This window comes from Cydia pomonella, chromosome 27 (assembly GCF_033807575.1).
Source record: "Cydia pomonella isolate Wapato2018A chromosome 27, ilCydPomo1, whole genome shotgun sequence".
Lineage (NCBI taxonomy): Eukaryota > Metazoa > Arthropoda > Insecta > Lepidoptera > Tortricidae > Cydia > Cydia pomonella.
In genome coordinates this window covers 1,572,421-1,596,677 of record NC_084729.1, presented here as the reverse complement: position 1 = coordinate 1,596,677, position 24,257 = coordinate 1,572,421, and the positions used below count along the sequence as shown (strand labels likewise).

The window sequence follows — 24,257 nt, the reverse complement described above, 5'->3', positions numbered from 1 at the left end:
GCTCAAGCTAAGTTTGAGAAAATGTTATTTTTATAACTAATTTAATTTCCATTTTTTCTTATTTGTAAATTTACTTTTTTTAATAACGAATACAAATATAGCGGTATAGGGAGCGTGCATGAACTATAGGAGGCAGCACAGGAGCCGTCAGATTTTTGGCGCGAGGCGTAAATGTGATGTTTTTTGTTCCGATGTAGCCCACAAGATGGCAGAACCTACTATGCACAAGAAAACACTTGACGTGTAAATGTGCCTGTTTATGGTTCCGATTCAGACCACAAGATGGCAGACCCTCCAACGCGCACGGTCCCTACACTAACATCAATCTTTGACATATAGCGTAATTTTTTTTCACGCTAGTAACACTTTCGTACTGTTTTTTGACACGCCTTTCCGATAATCGTTTAATTTTTAATTAAATTGTGTGTGGTTTTGTGTGTTATTCATCATTATTTGAGTGAGTACTTACTTATTATATCCTAAAGTATCATAATACAAATAAATATCGCGAAATAACAATGATAATAAGCAAAAACTACGATGAGAATGTTGTCAATAATACAACCGACTAAAATGACAAGCCCAGTTTTGTTAAACATTTCGTAGCATTCATTGTTTATTAACATTGGTATTATAATCAATTTGGTAGATTGTATTGTACTTTGTTTATTTGTATAACAATTACCTCGTTTTAATGGCAAATTTATTTGTTTCATAAAAAAAGTCATCAGTTGCATCCATTGTCGAAAGAAATCGTGGTATTCAGTGTAAATAACTGTTGAATATGATTGTATGACTCATAAGTCTCAGACATTCACTAACTGATAACTCTCACTTGCAAAAAACTAGTACTACTTGTAGTACTTAAGTATGTTAGTGTTATATTTGTAAATATAAGTAAAATGACACTAGTGGTCTATTTTATATACATGTATGTACAGTTTCACTATATTTTGCCAATCAGTGTACAAAAACATAATTTAATACTAAAAACCGAACTATCATATCACTGAATTTGTGTTACAATGTATTTTTATAGATTGCAATCCAACAGCTATAGCAATTCAATACTTAATATCAGGTACAGAGTTTAGTAGTCTAGTTTTCTAGTTATAAAAAAATATTTCTAGCAGATATTCTTTGCAGTGAATGTTTATAACATGTTTAACCTTTGGTATGCTTGGGAGCAGACCTGCTCCATATATATTCAACCAAATTCAACTTAAACATGAAGATGTCATGGCTGCTAAATAAATGCTAATTTATAACAGGCGCATACAAAAGGTGTAATTTTATTGATATTGTGTAGGAAGAACTTATGGCTAATAGATACCTAGTTAACAGATTAGTAATGTCAATACAAATAACTAGGTTGCATGCATTGTACAGTGAGCTGTGAAATTGCATGGAGAAATTATGAATGAATTCATTGATAAGGTCGTCATGCACTTTTATGGCTGATGCACATATGTATTTTGTAAAAGTACTCTTATCAAAATGGAAGCAACCATACCAAATTGATAAATACCAAGTTATGTATTAACCCCGTTAACTCCGCTTTGCTCACCATCTCACTATCTGAAGGTTGCCTGGAAGAGATTTCTGTTTAGCGATAAGTCCGCCTGTTGTTACCTACCAATATATATATTTCCTAAATTTCTGTACTTATCTGTTTCTTATGTAGTCTGCAATAAAGAATTTTATTATTATTACTATATTAAATAGCCGGGTCACCACAGAGAGAGCATGCGCACGAGGTAATTTCCTTACACACAATATTGCCAGTGTAGACATGCCTCGGCCAAGATGGGGCAAGATTCGCTCGACCGAGGAAAACGTGCTAATCCCGGCAGCAAATCACATTTAATAACAATAAGTTTATTTAAAAAGTTTATACATAATATAACAATACACAATATTGCTTACGAACTAATTGAGAAGGAAAGTGCCTAGAGGCACAGCGGCCCTGAAGAATTCCAGCAATGGACTCTGTTATTCTGCCACCGTCATATTTGTATAGCTAAGGACAGTATAAACATTGCACAGTGGATAAAAAAGTGCTAACTTAACTCATCATTCTCCTGGCGCATTCCCTATTTGAGGTCGGAACTCCTGATACATGATCGCCCCTTGTTGCGATCTTTAGTCATTGCTGGCGTTAGGCCTAGCTCCGTTATGTCCTTGGAGATGGTTCTAGTCCAGTTGGTTGGCGGGTGACCTCTGCCTCTCTTGCCCTCGTCTATATCCAACACTCGTCTCATCATGTGGTGTTTATTACATGACCATACCAGCGTAATCGGCCTTCCTGCATCTTATGATCTAAAAGTGCTAACTTAACTAAATTTAAATATCTATAAAGCAGGTCACTCAACCAAAAGTATGTTACTTTCTTTTGGAAGTCCAGTAAATATGTATTTATAACCGGGGCTATAGCTAATTTATTTAGTACCTTTATTTACTGACATTTTGACACCAGTTTCACTGGTCATGGTTGCGATGTCCCAGCAAAATGTCAAAACAGAGATTTGTGGAACTACCCGACGAAGTCTATGAAAAAGTTTGGGGTAAACATCACATTTTCAATTAAGCCAACTACACATATATGTTAATTATTGTCAGTAGTCCAACACGCAACTGTCACAATATCCAGACACATCTGAAGATAGATAGATAAATCTATAGACCCAGTCATAAATGTAACTTAATGTGTTCAAAACGCGAAAATCTTAAATGTTGTACCGAGATATAGAACTTACACATCTTCATTTTAAAGCTTTGAGTTAACAGATTACCTAGAGTAAAAAAATGTTTTTGAAACGAAATCCCCTCAAAATAACAAAAATCAACGTCACTGAATACCAAAAATTGTTTTTCCAAAAAATTTTAAGTACTTAGCTTAAAAAGATACTTTCAGAAGATGTTTAAGAGTCACTTAAATCTAGCCGCTGCCATTTTTTTTTGGATTGAAGTGAACAATGACATTCAGGGTGCGTAGACAAGATGCCAATCATTCACGCTCAGTAGTCAAAATTTGAGGGCACCCCCCACTGGCCAAGTGTTTCAACCCCAAAAGAGATGAAACTGTATTCTTGGCCAATATCATAAACATAATCATAATAGCCTTTATTGCCGAAACGAAAACAGTAATACATTACATTTATGAACAAATTTACTTAACTAACACTAACACATCGGATTGTCCGGGTTAGTGTTCAGCGTGTCTTCAGACACATAGGCCTCTCCCAGCTGTTTCCATTCCTTTCTATTAATGGCTTTCCTGGTCCAGGCCGATATGGATACACTTAAGTAAATGTTCATGCCAAGTATCATGTAATTTAAGCACGTCATTTAAAAATGGGAGCGTAACTGACCGACCTGACGTTGACGATCGGTTTGGCCTAGTGGGTAGTGACCCTGCCTACGAAGCTGATGGTCCCGGGTTCAAATCCTGGTAAGGGCATTTATTCGTGTGATGAGCATGGATATTTTTTCCTGAGTCATGGGTGTTTTCTATGTATTTAAGTATTTATAAATATTTATATATTATATATATCGTTGTCTAAGTACCCTCAACACAAGCCTTATTGAGCTTACTGTGGGACTTAGTCAATTTGTGTAATAATATCCTATAATATTTATTTATTTTATTTTTATTTAACTTTGCCTTTTTTTTAACATGGGTTAACTTTTTGGTGGCGAGTTCGAGTGACTCTTAATGTTCCTAATTCCACAGCACCATGACGGACACCTACGGAACCCTGCCGTCGGGGGGCATAACCCTCAAATGGGACCCCAAGAATCTGGAGATCCGGACCACGTCGGTGGAGCGGACCCTGGAGCCCCTCGTGCTCCAGGTGACGACGCTTGTGAACAGCAAGGATAAGCAGGCCAAGAAGAAGAGACGTGAGTATTCAGGGTGCCCTGGAACCTGGAAGATCCAAGAGGGAGAAAAAAATACATGACTAAGTTTATTAAAAAATAAATATTATACACAGATTGACTAAGTTCCACAGTAAGCTCAAGAAGGCTTGTGTTATGGGTACTCAGACAACTATACATACAAGGTGCCGGTGAACATTGCGAGAGATTTTAACGGTGCATTCCTGATGGCAACAGAAGCGAAAAATGTTATATGACTTTTTGTGAAATTGGACAAAATAAAAAAAAAATTGTTTTCTTTTTCCCTTTCTTTGAACACTCCTAAACGTAATTTTTATTTATAAACACATAACCTAAAATTCACTAAAAAGTTTTTTTTTATTTGGGGGTAGCCTCTCGTATACATTTTTTTTTAATTTTTCGATGTCAATCAATAGGTATGTCCAGACTAGACCTCAAAGTGGCAATGCCGCAGTCAAAAATGTGTTTTGTACCGACTTATGGCAAAATAATGATTTCGAAAAACATTTAATTATCTCTGAAACTAGGCCTAATCCAGAAAATTTTATATGACATTTTAGTTTCTAAATATTACCAGGAATGCTTAGTTAAAATGTCTCGCAATGCTCACGGGCACCTTGTATGTATAGTTGTCGGAGTACCCATAACACAAGCCTTCTTGAGCTTACTGTGGGACTTAGTCACCTTGTATAATTGCCTTGAATAGCTTTCAGCTCGTACCATAAACCCGCACTCGCATTTTAATGCCTATCATTATGTAGCAGTCCCATAAACTACTATTAAACTTTAGTGGCACTTAGTTGCTAAAATTTTAAACATAACCTTTATTTCAGCCGGCAAGTCCAAACGCGCCAGCGCTCTAGTGGCCACCGTGGAGCGAGCCACCGAGATCTTCATCGAGCGAGGGCAGACCATCGCCTACGAGAACCCGGAGATCACCAGGGAGATGCTGGCCGCGGTGGAAGAAGTCCGGAAGGCTGGTGAGTCCAAGTCAAATGTAACCATTTTATCAGCAGTCCAAGCTCTCCAGTGGTAGGAAAGGGGGCAGACCATTGCCTACGAGGACCCGGAGATCACCAGAGAAATGTTGGCTGCAGTAGAAGTCAGGAAGTGAGTCCACTTGAGAAAACAACTTGTACATCAGCCGGGATTACCAGCCTTGTGTTCATAAGACGGCCTCGCTTCGCCTGGCCTTTTGCGAATTCGGCCGGCAATTCCCTTGCCTTTGTAGTAATATACCGTTGTTTTATATACCAAAATAATCTGATACCACTTGCACCATCCACAATTGGCGGATTTATCAACATCAGTCAGTATTATTGTACAGTAAATTTTGCAAACACTTTAACGATAACGTACGCCTTGGTACAACTGACCCTATAGGTTCAATTTTCACCAGCAAATGTTTGCTCTTTTCTTGTATGGCCCAACCATAGTAGGTTAAGTCTGTATTCAGCTTAATAGGCTAGATGACATGTTTTTATTTAAGGTATCGTCGATCAAGTTTGTTTTGAGGATCGAATGTGTATATGGGACCCGTTGCATAAAACTAAATAGTCAAAACGAATAAAATTATTGCATAGAATCTTTTTGGGTGAAATATTGCGTTTATGTGTATAGTTGCTTTTTGGAACTATAAAAAAAGTGGCTGTGACATAAACGGACAGACAGACGGACATGACGAATCCATAAGGGTTCCGTTTTTTGCCATTTGGCTATGGAACCCTAAAAAGTTCAATTTTGAAACATTGAGGTCTTGTATTTTTTTATCTATATTTTAAAACGTGCTATTCTTGTATATATATACGAGTATATTATTTATAAATTTCGGATATCTCGGAAACGGCTCTAATGATTTCGATGAATATGTGGGTTTTCAGGGACGAAAAGTCGATCTATCTCTGGGAAAACGCGGATTTTTTAAGTTTTTATGTGTTTTCCGAGCAAAGCTCGACCGATATTACAAATACAAATACAAATAATTTATTTATAACGCCAAGTTACATGTCATGTTCATGATGGTTTTCATATCATTAGGTAATTAATTAATTTTATTCAATTTAATTATTACACATTTAATTTAAGTATCTATGCTTTATACAAGTGACTAGATTATAGTAAATGAATAATATTTATATGTTAGGCAGATCAAAGAATTCGTCTATGGAATAGAATGTATTGCCAAGAAGCCACTTGCGCAATTTCAACTTAAAGGCCACCGCAGAAGCTGCATCTTTTTTTATTTCATCCGGTATTCTGTTGTACACTGCCGGGCCGACGACGTACACCGACCTTTCGGATTTGCGTAGCTTGTGTACGGGGGTGACGAGGAGGTGGGCGAGCTTGTTACTGCGCATCTCGCGGGATGGGTTTACGCCACGTTGACGGAACGTACTCAAGTTGTTGTGCGTGAAGAGAGCTATCTGGTAGATGAACTCGCAAGGAAGGGGCATAATCTTGAACTCCTTAAATAGCTCTCTGCACGATGCATCGTCGGGCAACCCGGCAATGGCGCGCACAGCCCGCTTCTGCATTCGGAAAGCTCGCCCGGCGTCCGCGGCGCGTGCCCACAGTTCCACGCCGTAGGTGAGGAGACTGTGGACAGTCGCATAGTAACACGACAATACTACGTCGCGCGAAGCCGTGCTCGCTAGACGACGGAGCGCGAAGCAAGCGCGCCCCAACTTGGAGCAGAGCTCTTCTATGTGGTGGTCCCACTTTAGGCCACTATCGACATGAAAGCCTAGCAGCTTTGTCGTTTGGACCATCTGCAGCGCTGTTTGCTGGTCAGTAGTGACCCGGCAGGGTGGCTGGGATGTGCCATTAAGCTGGAATACGAGAAACATAGTTTTTTCCTTATTTAATGCCAGGCCATTTAATTGGAACCACCACTCCAGCCGCTGAACTACTGAATTTAATTTTATCTCCAGCTCCTGTGCCGTTTTCGCACTCACAACGGCGGCCACGTCGTCGGCATACATATATATTTCCGCTTCGTGAATGACACTAGGCAGATCGTTGAGTAGCAGGCTGAAAAGGGTATTTGATAAACACGAGCCCTGTGGAACGCCCATCGTATTTATCATTTCGGTCGATTTAACCCTTCCGTTGTCGCCGACAACCTTTTGCGACCGATGTGACATAAAAGATGTCAGCAAGGACAGGACCGGGCCACGCATGCCATAGAAATTTAATTTGTCGGCTATAAGATGGTGGTCGGCGGTGTCGAACGCGCGCGAAAGATCGCAGCACAGCAGCGCAACGTGCAGGCCAGCCTCACGCGCACTTAGAACCCGCCACACCACTTCGCGAACCAGGTCGGTAGTGGCGCGCCCGGCTCTGTAAGCATATTGCCTTTCCGACATTATGTTCAGCTGGCTGATAAAGGACAGAAGCCTTTTGTTCAAGCCTACTTCAAGTACCTTACTTACAGCAGGAACCAGGGATATCGGTCGGTAAGATTTCATGTCGGTTTTTTTGCCCTTTCCTTTGAAAAGGGGTGATATTTTAACTTTTTTTAGAGGTGAAGGGTATACACCCTCTCTAATGCAGGCATTAAATATGTAAGCAACAATGGGTGCAATCGGTTGGATTACTGATCGGAGTAAACTTGGTGATATGCCGTATAGGTCAGTGCTATTCTTAGGGGCTATATGCTTGTTTATTATTAATATAACTTCATCTGGTGAGAACGGTGTCAGCCGCAGAGAAGCGTCGGCGGGCGACGCGACGGCGCGCAGCGCGGCGTGCGCGCACGCCACGTCGGCCGGAGGCGCCCCGCACCTGCTAGCAGCTGTAATAAACTCTGTATTAAGAGCATCCACCGCCTCCTGTTTGGTTTTAAAAACTACCCCATGGGCGTTTTGTAAAATATCAGTATAATCGACCCTATCGCAGTTTCGCCGGCCGAGTTCGGTGGAGATTATTTTCCACATACATTTAACTTTATTTGGGTGATTTCGGATTGTTCTAGAATAGTGGTTAGTTCGCTTATCTTTTAGCAAGGCGTTGTATTTAGCAGAGTACTTATCTGCGACATTAATCAGATCTATGTGTTCCGGGAAAAGTTCTTTTAGATGGAGAATATCGAACAACAGGTTTTTTGAATTTAGAATATCACTATCTATCCAGGAGTTATCCTTTACCAGGTATGGTTGTTTGCGTATAGGAAAGCATATGTTAAATTTATTGACTACTATGTTTAACAATGTTTGCGCGAGCGTGTGACAGTCGCGCCCCGAGCGCTCCACCACCGCAGCCCAGTCGACCGACTCCAAAGCATTTGAAAAGTGAAGTTTATTCGCGCTAGTGATGGACCGCCTCGCGGTGCACAGCGGCAGCGGTGTGGCGGTACGCACTAAACGCACGCACTGCGCGTCGTGATCGCTGAGATGTGTCGCGACGCCGGTGACGCTCGCTACGCACCGCGAAGGGAGGTTACAATACACGTGATCCAATAATGTTGCCGAATCCCCTGCCACCCTTGTTGCGAAATCAATTAACTGTCTAAAACTGTGCTCAGACAAAGTATCACGTAACTCTTTTTGTGCTATGGAATTTATAAACAGATTTATATTGATATCACCCATTATAATAGCGTCTAATTTTTCGTTACATATTTTTGACAATAATTTGCCGAATAACTTCAGGTAGGCCATATCATCAGTTTGATTAGAGTGGTATATTGCGACTACTAATATTTTTTCGAGAACAAGCTGTACGGCACACACATCGAACAATTGTTCGATAGATAGGTCGCAATAGTCTTGTTTGTTAATTACCTTAATGCCTTTACGAACGTAGATGCAGCTTCCACCGTGACCCACTGTTGATCTACAAAAGTGGGATATTAGATCGAAGTTATTGAGTGTTACTGACACTAGTTCGTGGCTCCGGAGCCAGTGCTCGGTCATTATGAGTACATCGCAGGACAAGTCCTTTGTTAGCAATACTTCTATTTTTTTAGTTTTATTAGTTATACATCTAATGTTCTGATGGCATACGGTCAGATAGTCCTTCTTGTTTGTGCCCGAAGTTGCGTCGTGTCGCACCAGCGGCGGCGGCGGCGTTGACGGCGGCGGCGGCGTTGACGGCGGTGGCGTCTCGGCGCTTCTGGGTGGACGCGGCACTCGCGCGTCCGGCGCCTCGCTGAAACCACTCACTGACCTCCGTGCCAAGTGGCCAATTTTCAGCCGTCATAAAATATTCGAAAACGCTGCACGGGACCGTAATTGAAAAAGACGCATAGTGCTTATGCGTCAGCTTTAGTTTATTCACATAATAAACACCTGCTTGTTTTTTGTTCATAAAATTTACTATCGCTTCCGGCGTAGTTTCGGGCTTGAAGAAACAAGCGTGTATTTTTCGCACTCGTTCCACGGTCTGAAGTTCGTTATCTCTTTGACCTTTGCCTGTTATAACAGCGCGCCGGCTAAGCGGTGGGCGTTTAGTTGTTGTTACTTTCCTTCTCTCGCTGGCGCTGGTGTTATGGGACCTATTTGCATTCAGTTGGACGGGAGCCATAGGTTTTGCTAGCGGCGGCCTCCTTAAAGGTGTGACTGCTGGTGCAGCGGCCAGCAACCCAGCGCGCGGCCCGGAGCCGGAGGCGAGTGTTGCGTAGCTGGGTGCGGACGTCTGCGCTCCCGTGGCGGGGGGTGTTGATGAGTGTATTGGTTTTATTACCTGGCTCGTCCCTCGATGCATTGCATGACTGTTCTGTTCTGTGGGTGTAGGTGAGTTCGGCGTTGACGTTTTGTCACTGGTGTCTATAACCGATAATTCTGCGATGCAATTCTCTCCATCTTGGGATCTGGGTTCAAGTTTTGCTTCGAATTTATCGATTTTATCTTCAAGCTTCTTCAATTCCTTCATCACCACTGCAAACTTCTGCTCGATGGGACTAAAGAATTTTACCAACAATTTCTCTAACGAAACTAACGTCGATTTCGCCATTTTACTCTTTTCTACAAGTGCTTTCTCGGACTATCGTACTATTGTGCGGTTTCTGAACGAACACTTTACGTCAGTTTATGTTGTCACTTCTGACAGCTGTTACTGCTGTCAGTCACGAAACAGCTGATATACCGCTCTTTTTTATTCAACTTGTCTCCGAGTATTTCCGAAATTTTGTTGTTATTTCGAATTATCTTTGTGTGCGTGCAATTACAGTTTAATCTAGTGATCTATTTTGGTGCTCCTTGGTGAAAAAAAGTGCTTACCAGAGTGCTTCCAAGTTCTTCTTCGTATAGTAAAGTAGTGTCATTGTTTTTCCAGGTTAGTTTTCGCACTTATTACGAAGTTTTTTCGGCTTATTTAAATCACTATTGCGCAGCGTATTGTCACAGATGTTGTTTCGTCACACGTCACACACCATTCCAGTCATTCCATTAGTCTTTGAAGTGTCCAATCTAATGTATTAAAATGCTCAATTTCTATATATTTAACTAGATTTTGTAATATAATTCAACATGTATCATCATCATTAATAATTCCAGGTGCTGCTATGAGTCTCGCAGCGCGCGAATTCTCCGAAGAGCCCTGCGCTTCAGCGGTCCGCTCCTCCATGGTCCGCGCTGCCCGCAACCTGCTGTCAGCCGTGACCCGCCTCCTGATCCTGGCCGACTGTGTGGACGTCCATCAACTCCTGTCCCGCCACCGAGCCGTGAGTACCAACAGACGTACACTATACTTGCCGCAGCGCCAAGTGGCGAGTCGTGCGACAAAGGTCAGGTACTGTACTTATTAAAATTAAATAAGCCTTTAATCCACATATAAATCACTTGTAAATACAAATATTAAGTTGTCTTTATCATAAAATGTCTCTTAGTGTGGTGTGCCTGTCGGCATAGGCCTCTTCCAACTCTTTCCAGTGCTGTCTGTCCAAAACAACTCGAGCAGGGTCCAAGAGTAAACTGGATGGCATCTTCCCATCTGGTTATTTGTTGACCTTTTTTGCGCTTGCAGCCGAGGCCATTGAGCACTTGCTTGCTCCATTTTTCTTTGTTGTCATGCAGCATGTGATCTGTCCACCTCGACTTTTGTTGGTTGATATGCTCGAGTATGTCCTTTACTTTTGTTCTTTGCCTTATTTCCTCGTTCGAGATTCTGTCCCTTAGTTTTATTAAAATTAAATTAATTCAAAGTTATTTTTATCCATTTATTTATTTTCCATCTCATTAGGTATTTTATGATATGAATATAAAAATAAAATACAAAAAATAATACAAAACACATTATAAAAAATCTAACCTAGGGTGCCGCCGGCAGCGGGACAGGGCCCAAGTTGCTGGTGGTCAGGGCCGCAGAGAGAGGAACCGCCGGACTATCCGTGCCGTGTCCATAACATTATTACTATTATTTAATAGCAGGCAGTTATGACAACTGATATGACCTGTATCCAGTAATCATAAAGATGGTTATCATGAATTAGTAGTAGATATATAATTTATTTTTAAACTGGTTGGCGCAGAGTTAGACTAGACGGACTCTATATAACGTCGTTGAGGTAGCTAGTTAAAAAAAAATCTTATGAATTCGACGGACCTTCAAGAAAAGAGCGTACTCCCATTTTAAAGGCCAGCAACGCACTTGCAACCTGTTTGGTGTTGCAGGTGTCCATGGGTGACGGTAATCGTTTACCATCAGGCGATTCGTCTGCCATTTACCGCCTATATCATAAAAAATAGTGGCCTAAAGGCGTAATTCTACCAGTGTCTAGCACAATCATACCTATTCAGGTGGAATCCCTGATAAATACTCCTTATAAAAATATTTGAAAAATCGTGAATATATTTTTTAATCCACAGGTGGAGACCGACCTGGACAAGCTGAAGTCGGCCTCCTCGCAGTCGGAGCTGGTGGAGTGCTCGCGCCAGCTGGGCCGCTCGGCCGCCGAGCTGGCCGCGGCGGCGGCGCGGCGCCAGCACGAGCTCAAGGAGCCGCGCATGAAGGACGAGCTGGCTGCGGCCCGCGCTGTGCTCAAGAAGCACTCCACCATGCTGCTGACAGCTTCCAAGGTCAGCCACCAAAACGGCAAACTTGGCCGCTGGTTTGTGTGATGATACTTAGTAGACTGAGGCAAACTTGAGTGCGACTAGTAAAATGTCGCTCTGTCCAGTTCGGAGGCAGAGTATATTGCTTTTCGAAAGTATGTTAGCCGCTACTTTATACGGCCCCCGGCTCCCATGAGCCTTGGCAAAATACAAGTAAAAAGATAAAAGAGTAGTTAAAGTTAGAAGTATAATCATTGACATATATATTTAAGGACGGGCCTTACGGGCACTAGGAAGGTCCTGACGCGGTTTATTTATTTAGTATAAAATTTATTTTGACACTTGGAGAGACTTTACACCTCCAAACTTTATTAGTATTAGTACTCTGACATTGGGGACCTTTTACATCTCCAGATTTAATGTGTTTTTAACCACAGAGACTATACATCTCTATTGTATTGTAGTAATTATTTATTTTAAGATTATTATTATGTAACGTTTACCCAGGTATTGGTTGTTGTATTTATAAATGTTGTTATGTATTTTTCATGTCACTGTATGATGTTACTATAAATGTTGTATTGACTTGTAAAAGAGCCCTTGAGGCCTACTTGCAAAATAAATTTTTGAATTTTGAATGGTGCTAGTTCAGTGGTGTCACTCTAGAATTCGAGCCAATCGTGTAGCTGCCTAGCCTCCCATCGCTGTACCCTCTGACGGAACTAGTTGCGACCAATCGCGCGCGTTATGCGAACTCGTCAACCAATCACGTTGTAGCGTTAGACTGCACGATTGGATCGAATTCGTACGTGTGACACCGCTGTACTGGCCCCATTGTAATTGGCTATTTGACTGTTATTTGTAAATAATGTCAAACGATCTTGATTTTCCTGGGGATCAAATGTCTATATAGGACTTATGGCATTTAAGCAACACAAAGGTCAGAAATGAGAGTTAAAGTCTGACGCTCGTACTCGACGATTGAAACGCTTCTAACAAAATGATAAGGTGATGTGACGTCACATCATATAAGTCTGTCCTAAATGTATGGAAGATCAAGGAAATTGCCATTTTGACCCTGAAATATTGCGTTTATGTGTAGTTGTCATACAATTTATTTTTTAATAAAATGTTAAGAATCGAATGGTACCATTTTCTATTCTATTTTTGAAAGACAAAAAAAAAATATTTTTTGAGAGCCTTGTATTTTTTTATAATCTCAATATAATATTTTAAATTCCACTTTTTTATAATGGATGGCTCATTTTCTATCCATTTAACTAAATTTTGTTATAATATTCAACATGTGTCAAGTACCCAATTGTCCGTAAGGCCCGTCCTTAGATATATATAATATATAGTATAATACTGAAATGACGTATTATCTGGCAGGTGTACGTGCGGCACCCGGAGCTGGCGGCCGCCAAGGCCAACCGCGACTACGTGCTGCGCGCCGTGTGCTCGGCCGTCGACACCATCGCCTGCGTGGCGCAGGGCCGCGCGCTGCCCGGCAACACCCCCGCCGGAGGTAACCCTCGACACTGTACCCCTCGACTCTAATGGTTGACCGCGACTACGTGCTGCGCGCCGTGTGCTCGGCCGTCGACACCATCGCCTGCGTGGCGCAGGGCCGCGCGCTGCCCGGCAACACCCCCGCCGGAGGTAACCCTCGACACTGTACCCCTCGACTCTAATGGTTGACCGCGACTACGTGCTGCGCGCCGTGTGCTCGGCCGTCGACACCATCGCCTGCGTGGCGCAGGGCCGCGCGCTGCCCGGCAACACCCCCGCCGGAGGTAACCCTCGACACTGTACCCCTCGACTCTAATGGTTGACCGCGACTACGTGCTGCGCGCCGTGTGCTCGGCCGTCGACACCATCGCCTGCGTGGCGCAGGGCCGCGCGCTGCCCGGCAACACCCCCGCCGGAGGTAACCCTCGACACTGTACCCCTCGACTCTAATGGTTGACCGCGACTACGTGCTGCGCGCCGTGTGCTCGGCCGTCGACACCATCGCCTGCGTGGCGCAGGGCCGCGCGCTGCCCGGCAACACCCCCGCCGGAGGTAACCCTCGACACTGTACCCCTCGACTCTAATGGTTGACCGCGACTACGTGCTGCGCGCCGTGTGCTCGGCCGTCGACACCATCGCCTGCGTGGCGCAGGGCCGCGCGCTGCCCGGCAACACCCCCGCCGGAGGTAACCCTCGACACTGTACCCCTCGACTCTAATGGTTGACCGCGACTACGTGCTGCGCGCCGTGTGCTCGGCCGTCGACACCATCGCCTGCGTGGCGCAGGGCCGCGCGCTGCCCGGCAACACCCCCGCCGGAGGTAACCCTCGACACTGTACCCCTCGACTCTAATGGTTGACCGCGACTACGTGCTGCGCGCCGTGTGCTCGGCCGTCGACACCATCGCCTGCGTGGCGCAGGGCCGCGCGCTGCCCGGCAACACCCCCGCCGGAGGTAACCCTCGACACTGTACCCCTCGACTCTAATGGTTGACCGCGACTACGTGCTGCGCGCCGTGTGCTCGGCCGTCGACACCATCGCCTGCGTGGCGCAGGGCCGCGCGCTGCCCGGCAACACCCCCGCCGGAGGTAACCCTCGACACTGTACCCCTCGACTCTAATGGTTGACCGCGACTACGTGCTGCGCGCCGTGTGCTCGGCCGTCGACACCATCGCCTGCGTGGCGCAGGGCCGCGCGCTGCCCGGCAACACCCCCGCCGGAGGTAACCCTCGACACTGTACCCCTCGACTCTAATGGTTGACCGCGACTACGTGCTGCGCGCCGTGTGCTCGGCCGTCGACACCATCGCCTGCGTGGCGCAGGGCCGCGCGCTGCCCGGCAACACCCCCGCCGGAGGTAACCCTCGACACTGTACCCCTCGACTCTAATGGTTGACCGCGACTACGTGCTGCGCGCCGTGTGCTCGGCCGTCGACACCATCGCCTGCGTGGCGCAGGGCCGCGCGCTGCCCGGCAACACCCCCGCCGGAGGTAACCCTCGACACTGTACCCCTCGACTCTAATGGTTGACCGCGACTACGTGCTGCGCGCCGTGTGCTCGGCCGTCGACACCATCGCCTGCGTGGCGCAGGGCCGCGCGCTGCCCGGCAACACCCCCGCCGGAGGTAACCCTCGACACTGTACCCCTCGACTCTAATGGTTGACCGCGACTACGTGCTGCGCGCCGTGTGCTCGGCCGTCGACACCATCGCCTGCGTGGCGCAGGGCCGCGCGCTGCCCGGCAACACCCCCGCCGGAGGTAACCCTCGACACTGTACCCCTCGACTCTAATGGTTGACCGCGACTACGTGCTGCGCGCCGTGTGCTCGGCCGTCGACACCATCGCCTGCGTGGCGCAGGGCCGCGCGCTGCCCGGCAACACCCCCGCCGGAGGTAACCCTCGACACTGTACCCCTCGACTCTAATGGTTGACCGCGACTACGTGCTGCGCGCCGTGTGCTCGGCCGTCGACACCATCGCCTGCGTGGCGCAGGGCCGCGCGCTGCCCGGCAACACCCCCGCCGGAGGTAACCCTCGACACTGTACCCCTCGACTCTAATGGTTGACCGCGACTACGTGCTGCGCGCCGTGTGCTCGGCCGTCGACACCATCGCCTGCGTGGCGCAGGGCCGCGCGCTGCCCGGCAACACCCCCGCCGGAGGTAACCCTCGACACTGTACCCCTCGACTCTAATGGTTGACCGCGACTACGTGCTGCGCGCCGTGTGCTCGGCCGTCGACACCATCGCCTGCGTGGCGCAGGGCCGCGCGCTGCCCGGCAACACCCCCGCCGGAGGTAACCCTCGACACTGTACCCCTCGACTCTAATGGTTGACCGCGACTACGTGCTGCGCGCCGTGTGCTCGGCCGTCGACACCATCGCCTGCGTGGCGCAGGGCCGCGCGCTGCCCGGCAACACCCCCGCCGGAGGTAACCCTCGACACTGTACCCCTCGACTCTAATGGTTGACCGCGACTACGTGCTGCGCGCCGTGTGCTCGGCCGTCGACACCATCGCCTGCGTGGCGCAGGGCCGCGCGCTGCCCGGCAACACCCCCGCCGGAGGTAACCCTCGACACTGTACCCCTCGACTCTAATGGTTGACCGCGACTACGTGCTGCGCGCCGTGTGCTCGGCCGTCGACACCATCGCCTGCGTGGCGCAGGGCCGCGCGCTGCCCGGCAACACCCCCGCCGGAGGTAACCCTCGACACTGTACCCCTCGACTCTAATGGTTGACCGCGACTACGTGCTGCGCGCCGTGTGCTCGGCCGTCGACACCATCGCCTGCGTGGCGCAGGGCCGCGCGCTGCCCGGCAACACCCCCGCCGGAGGTAACCCTCGACACTGTACCCCTCGACTCTAATGGTTGACCGCGACTACGTGCTGCGCGCCGTGTGCTCGGCCGTCGACACCATCGCCTGCGTGGCGCAGGGCCGCGCGCTGCCCGGCAACACCCCCGCCGGAGGTAACCCTCGACACTGTACCGCTCGACTCTAATGGTTGACCGCGACTACGTGCTGCGCGCCGTGTGCTCGGCCGCGCGCTGCCCGGCAACGCCCCCGCCGGAGGTAACCCTCGACACTGTACCGCTCGACTCTAATGGTTGACCGCGACTACGTGCTGCGCGCCGTGTGCTCGGCCGCGCGCTGCCCGGCAACACCCCCGTCGGAGGTAACCCTCGACACTGTACCCCTCGACTCTAATGGTTGACCACGACTACGTGCTGCGCGCTGCCCGGCAACACCCCCGCCAGAGGTAACCGTCAACACTGTACCCCTTGACTCTAATGGTTGACCGCGACTACGTGCTGCGCGCTGCCCGGCAACACCCCCGCCGGAGGTAACCCTCGACACAGTACCCCTCGACTCTAATGGTTGACCGCGACTACGTGCTGCGCGCTGCCCGGCAACAACCCCGCCGGAGGTAACCCTCGACTCTAATGGTTGACCGCGACTACGTGCTGCGCGCTGCCCGGCAACACCCCCGCCGGAGCTAACCCTCGACACTGTACCCCTCGACTCTAATGGTTGACCGCGACTACGTGCTGCGCGCTGCCCGGCAACACCCCCGCCGGAGGTAACCCTCAACACTGTACCCCTCGACTCTAATGGTTGACCGCGACTACGTGCTGCGCGCTGCCCGGCAACACCCCCGCCGGAGGTAACCCTCGACACTGTACCCCTCGACTCTAATGGTTGACCGCGACTACGTGCTGCGCGCTGCCCGGCAACACCCCCGCCGGAGGTAACCCTCAACACTGTACCCCTGGACTCTAAAGGTTGACCGCGACTACGTGCTGCGCGCTGCCCGGCAACACCCCCGCCGGAGGTAACCCTCGACAATGTACTGCTCGACTCTAATGGTTGATCACGACTACGTACTATTAGTACTATAATAAATTGTGTATTGGTGACGTGTCGACAGTATTTATAAATTCATATTTTTTCCAGGCAACGCCCGCCCACCAGTGGAAGGCCCTGGTGAGCTCGCCCAAGCCCTGGACGACTTCGACGAGCGCATGGTCATGGAGCCCCTCGCCTACTCCGAGCTGAGGACCAGACCCTCGCTGGAGGAGCGGCTCGAGTCCATCATCTCCGGAGCGGCCCTCATGGCGGACAGCTCCTGCACCAGGTACACACAGACAGACAGACAGACAGGTCATGGAGCCCCTCGCCTCCTCCGAGCTGAGGACCAGACCCTCGCTGGAGGAGCGGCCCTCATGGCGGACAGCTCCTGCACCAGGTACAGTCAAAGAATTTAATTCCAGTATCATTAGGTACCTTGTCACAGTAACACTCTATATGAAAAAAAAATCAAATCATAGACAGCGCACTTCACTCCGTCAATAAGGCCTTAGCTACTCTAGCGCTACTCTGGAGAGATTTGGAACTATTATTTATAGCTGACAGCTGGACACTTGCACCAGTTCTGCCTATAGAGATTGTAGACCTTATATAGTCGCTAGAGACCTCATACTATGTGGTACTTACAAGGTACGATATGGTACTGAAATTAAATCCCTTAACCTTTTTGTTACATTGCAAAGAAAGATTTTATCAAATCTAATCTTTAACCCTTTGGACGCCACCTCTATCGTGTGTGGTACGTCATCGCGAACCTTGTTGGAATGCACGAAGGGTGATATTGGGCTGTAGCCACGCGCGTCAGTTGACGTCTTATTCTTTAAACAATAATACTTTTAAGTAGTTTGTATTAATATTTTCAATGAGTATTATTTTATAATTGTTGATATGCTTGTTTTTGTTTGTATGTAAATTCCATGTTGACGTGTAAAAATGCCCTTGTGGCCTATTTGCTGAATAAATGTTGAAGTTGAAGTTGACATTACGCATACTTTGCGGCTCATTTTACAGCTGACGGTCTTTCCACTGCGATACAACCGACTGACGGTTTTTTATATTTAAAACAGCAGCTAAATTATCATCTGACAAATTATCAGCCGGTAGGCTATGACTGACGAAATATGCTCCTGGCCCGCGGTCAACATTACATTACTAGTCAGGGCACGCGTCTTCATAAATGACATGATCTGTACTAGGATTCGAACCCGGGACCTCCTGCTTCGCAGGCAGGATCACTACCGACAAAGTAACCATAACCACATAGTGCACTATTCTGCTGCAGGGACGAGCGGCGCGAGCGCATCGTGGCGGAGTGCAACGCCGTGCGCCAGGCGCTGCAGGACTTGCTGCACGAGTACATGACCAACGTATGTATTATTCACTCATTGGATGTGGTACCTGTCGGATAACGCTAATATAATGCTACTGAGGATATAATTCGTAAATAATAGTAGTTTACGTGACTGCTACATAATAAAAGGCTTTAAAATACACGAGTGTGGGTTTAAGAAACGAACGAAGTGAGTTTCTTAATAGGACCACACGGTCGAGTGTGACACATACACTATTTTATCTACACACATATTATAAATTTTCTATGATACATTCACTAACCCAAATTACAGACAACGTTGAGTATCTTTGCTCTCTTGGCGGACCTCGCGGATATGTGGTGGCGTCACCGAAATATTTTTATCGCTTATTTTACACGAAAGTTTTGCTATAGTTACTTTAAAAACCACAAAACATATTCATTTTATACTTCAAAGTAATGAAAAAATAAACTAAATAAATAATAATAATAAATAATAAATATTATAGGACATTATTACACAAATTGACTAAGTCCCACAGTAAGCTCAATAAGGCTTGTGTTGAGGGTACTTAGACAATGATATATATAATATATAAATATTTATAAATACTTAAATACATAGAAAACTCCCATGACTCAGGAACAAATATCCATGCTCATCACACAAATAAATGCCCTTACCAGGATTTGAACCCGGGACCATCAGCTTCGTAGGCAGGGTCACTACCCACTAGGCCAAACCGGTCGTCGAACTGTACGTCAAATGGCGGTATTTTAAAACTTTTTTCACGCATGTCACGCATTCCTAGTTTTTTTTAAATTCAGAGACAAAATAGAGTCGGGGGCCTATTTCCGTATCATTCGATACAAACTAACATGCGAGATATGTATACATAAAACTGTAATCGAAGAGCGAGGTCTCCTGACAGGTACTTCATACCTAATAGGAGGACTCGACCACTGTGTATGTACCAACTAAGATTGAAATGAAATAAATAGGCGAGTCCGCACAGAGCGAGCTGCGTCGCGAGGAAATTTCCTCGCGCGGCAAAGGCCAATGTATGTAGACGTGCCTCGGCCGAGGCAGCACACGCGTTTCCCTCAACAGAGCGCGCTGCCTCGGCCGAGGCACGTCTACATTGGCCTTTGCCGCGCGAGGAAATTTCCTCGCGATGATGCTGCTGTGTGGACCCGCTTAATGATTATCTTATGTATTTATCTTATCTGGATACATACTAGTTATGTATTCTATCCGTCTGAAAGAGAGTGCATTTTAGCGATAATACCGCCATTGTTACCTAGTCTTATACTTGTATTTAGTTTTTTGTGTAATTTTTAACTTTAAATCTGGTGAACAATAAATAATTTATTATTATTATTCTGTAGTATTCGTATATGAGACTGCTAGATTTATTTATTTGCTATACATTTCATTTTGACACTTAGAGAGACTTTAAACCTCCAAATGTTATTAATGTACTCTGACATTGGAGACCTTTTACATCTCCAGATTTAATTTATTAATAACCATAAAGACATACATCTCTATTGTATTGTAGTAATTATTTATTTTAAGATTATTATAATGTAATGTTTACCCAGGTATTGGCTGTTGTATAAATGTTGTATTGACTTGAAAAGAGCCCTTGAGGCCTACCTGCAGACATTTTTTTTTAAATTGAATTTGAAATCGTATATTTTATATAGTGTCCGACCGAGACCGGATTTTTGCCAAAACCGAATATTCGGTTTTGCCCTAGATTCGGCCGAAACCAAACCTTCGGCCGAGATTTCTATGCCAAAACCGAAACTTCGGTCAACTAGTATGTTTGTGTCGTATGTTCCACCGTAGCGTACTTCTGAGCTGATTAACCGACTGAGAAAGAACTATTTTTTCCTTCAGTTTAGTTTTTTACGTTATACTATTTAATTAATTTATTTTTATTGTTTCTGCATACAGGCCGGGAAGCCAGAGCAGTCGTCAGGGCTGGAGCGCGCCATCGAGAACATGTGCCGCAAGACCCGCGACCTGCGCCGCCAGCTGCGCAAGGCCGTGGTCGACCACGTCTCCGACAGGTACTGCAGCCAACAAGGCTTGTGTTGTCGGTACTCGGACAACGATATACAGGGTGATTCATGAGACGTGAGCAGGACCAAGCCTACACAGAACAACGAATCGTTCACCATCATATTTAAGTTTAACAATCACGCTGTTTTTCTGTTATTTAACTTTTTACTAAGGACAAATTTGAGGGGGGACCCCACAACGCTTAATTAACAAAGATAAAACCTCTTTAACCATTATGACAGCACTTTGATTACGAAGAAAATAAAATGTCACACTTGAGTGAGATACGATATTTCAAAAGTAATCAGACTCGGATGACATTTAATTTGTCGTAAATAAATTAAAACTTTTTTAAGTAAAATTAAAACAGTAAAATAGTTATTTGTTTTACAAGAAGGCAAAGTTGTTGCTTAACCGCTCGTGCTAATAGGGAGCGTGCATGAACTGTAGGGGGCAGCACAGGAGCCGTCAGATTTTTGGCGCGAGGCGTAAATGTGCTGTTTTTTGTTCCTGATGTAGCCCACAAGATGGCAGAACCTACTATGCACAAGAAAACCCGTGACGTGTACATATGCATGTTTATGGTTCCGATTCAGGCCACAAGATGGCAGACCCTCCAACGCGCACGCTCCCTATATTGATTCCGAGCAAGCGAAAGATTCCAAAATTGAACCACAAGCGTAGCGAGTGGTTCGAGAAATGAAATCTTGAGCGTTGCGAGGGTTTCAAGGCACGAGGGTTAAACAAACGTTGCCTCCGAGTGAAACACAAAATTTTTCACCACACCAACGCTAGGAAGGAAACTATTAACAATAAAATACCAAAATATTCAAATTAAATCAAATCCAAATAAATATAAAATAAAAATATCATTCAAAATCATCATTTAAAAGTCAATTCTACTAGCTAACATAAGGAAACAACTCAAAATTTGTACCTGATTACTTTGCCCCACGTGCGGATAAAATGCAACTTTCTCATTAGTTTTTGAACAATCAAGGGGCCTTTACCAGTTGGTGTGGTGAAAAATAAATTAACATTAATCTCACAAATACTAGTACAAAACAGTTGTTTATAACTTACTGAATAGACAGATTTGATCCTGCTCACGTCTCCTTAATCATCCTGTATACAATATACAAATGCTTAAATACATAGAAAACAACCATGACTAAATATCTGTGCTCATCACACAAATAAATACCCTTACCGGAATTCAAACCTAGGACCATCGGCTTCATAGGCAGGGCCACTACCCACTACCGACTAGGCCAGACCGGTCGTCAAAAAATATGAAATAGAAATTGTGTTAAAAATAACTGCGCTCTATGTTTTCTAATAATTGTCTGGTGTTTTATTTCGTTCATGGTGTGAAATAATTTATTTTCTACACTGGAAATATCCCTTTTGTCTAATGCAAAGAAAAATTAAATTCCACAAGTATTTTCCTTTAGTATTAACCTGGATGTATGCAGGTTTCCTCACGATGTTTTCCTTCACCGAAAAGCGACTGGTAAATATCAAATGATGAATGTTGAAATCGTGAGGAAACCTGCATACATCTGCGAAGAAATTCAAAGGTGTATGTGAAGTCCCCAATCCGCATTGGGCTAGCGTGGGGACTATAGCCCGAGCCCTCTCGCACATGAGAGGAGGCCTGTGCCCAGCAGTGGGACGTATATACGTTTTAAGTAGTTTTATAATAATTATAATTCAAAATTCAAACACAATGTAAATATTGTTTTATGAATAAATAAATAATAAAAATAATAATAATAACCACCTGCCCATTTTGTCGTGTTTTTAAAAACATATGATCAGGGCAGGTGCCATAGTATTCTCCATAGTCTCGGTTACCAGTCCACTTGCAACTCAACCCAATAGCCCGGTTTATTTTGGTACCCTTTTTTTTACAATAGTCCTACACTAACCGGGGCTTGACCTTGGGTGCACTGCTATAGTGTGAATAGGGATAATCGTCGGTTGGTGTCACGTTACATTTAGAGTAAATTGTCTTATTACAAGGGGCCTCTACGTGTTGGCTTCGGCCCCACGCACGCCTTTCAAATGTCCGGGATCCCATGGTCCCGAGAATTTGTAATAGACAGACAATAATAATAATATATAGGCTGAATTATTATTATTTATTATTTATTAACCTGGAATACGTTTACAGTTTCTTGGAGAGCAACGTGCCGCTGCTTGTACTGATGGAGGCGGCCCGCAACGGGCACGAGAAAGAAGTCGAGGAGTACGCCATCGTCTTCACCGAGCACGCCAACAAGCTGGTCGAGGTATATTCATAATAAAATATATCTTCACGAAACCTATACTTCGTTTTTTTAGCATTAGATGTCTTTGTGTCTTTTATTGAATAACACTTGAAAAAATAAGCTGCTACTAGTAAATATCGCGAATCAGCTCGGTCGGTAGTTTTTATACTACGTCGGTGGCAAACAAGCAAACGGCCTGCCTGATGGTAAGCAGTATCCGTAGCCTATGTACGCTTGCAACTCCAGAGGAGTTACATGCGCGTTGCCGACCCTAACCCCTTCCCAACCTCGTTGAGCTCTGGCAACCTTACTCACCGGCAGGAACACAACACTATGAGTAGGGTCTAGTGTTATTTGGCTGCGATTTTCTGTAAGGTGGAGGTACTTCCCCAGTTGGGCTCTGCTCTAGATCTGGAATGACATCCGCTGTGCTGTGCCCAACCACACAGAGCGAGATGACATTCACAATGCCCATATCTCTCTTAGTAGTGCCTCGCCCGAGTCAATGCGGCCGAGGCAAGTCTACACAGACCGAGCTGCTTCGTGCGGCAATTTCCTCGCGAGGCGTTCTATGTGAACCCGCTTAGTGATGACGTTTTCCCATACACCGGCGCCTGACAGTGTTAATTGATACTAAATAAATTAATTATAGGTGGCCAACTTGGTGTGCTCGATGTCGAACAACGAGGACGGCGTGAAGATGGTGCGCCACGCCGCCGGACAGATCGAGGCGCTGTGCCCGCAGGTCATTATTTCAAAATTCAAAATTCTAAAATTTATTCTGCAAGTAGGCCTCAAGGGCTCTTTTACAAGTCAATACAACATTTATAGTAACATCATACAGTGACATGAAAAATACATAACAACATTTATAAATACAACAACCAATACCTGGGTAAACATTACATTATAATAATCTTAAAATAAATAAATAATACAATACAATAGAGATGTATAGTCTCTATGGTTAAAAACACATTAAATCTGGAGATGTAAAAGGTCCCCAATGTCAGAGTACTAATACTAATAAAATTTGGAGGTGTAAAGTCTCTCCAAGTGTCAAAATAAAATTTATACTAAATAAATAAACCGCGTCTGGACTGTTAAACTAGCAGTCTCATAAACTAATGCTACATTCTGTACATAACCAGTAACCCTTTGGTGCTCAGTGAGCTCTAAAACTCGCGGACCCACACACAGAAGTAGTGCATAGCCCCTTACCATTTCCCTATACTTAGAACTGAAACTCAAAAGTTTTTTTTTTCATCAAACCCATACATGTGGGGTATGGATAATAGGTCTTCAAAAATGCTATTGAGGTTTCTAATATCATTTT

At 45.5% G+C, this 24,257-nt stretch overlaps 1 protein-coding gene across 1 annotated transcript in view; it reads left to right on the top strand.

Moving 5' to 3' along the window:
- Window positions 1–344: 344 nt before the first annotated feature.
- LOC133532628 (catenin alpha) overlaps window positions 345–24,257 on the top strand; it is a 109,506-nt gene continuing 85,593 nt past the window's right edge. The window contains exons 1-11 of the mRNA XM_061871383.1: window positions 345–457; window positions 3,734–3,903; window positions 4,734–4,880; window positions 10,395–10,561; window positions 11,706–11,915; window positions 13,284–13,419; window positions 17,353–17,533; window positions 18,548–18,632; window positions 20,541–20,656; window positions 22,825–22,942; window positions 23,574–23,666. Of these exons, the coding sequence (XP_061727367.1) occupies window positions 3,738–3,903; window positions 4,734–4,880; window positions 10,395–10,561; window positions 11,706–11,915; window positions 13,284–13,419; window positions 17,353–17,533; window positions 18,548–18,632; window positions 20,541–20,656; window positions 22,825–22,942; window positions 23,574–23,666 (1,419 nt within the window). The 5' untranslated portion in view covers window positions 345–457; window positions 3,734–3,737. The remainder of the gene's footprint in view (window positions 458–3,733; window positions 3,904–4,733; window positions 4,881–10,394; window positions 10,562–11,705; window positions 11,916–13,283; window positions 13,420–17,352; window positions 17,534–18,547; window positions 18,633–20,540; window positions 20,657–22,824; window positions 22,943–23,573; window positions 23,667–24,257) is intronic.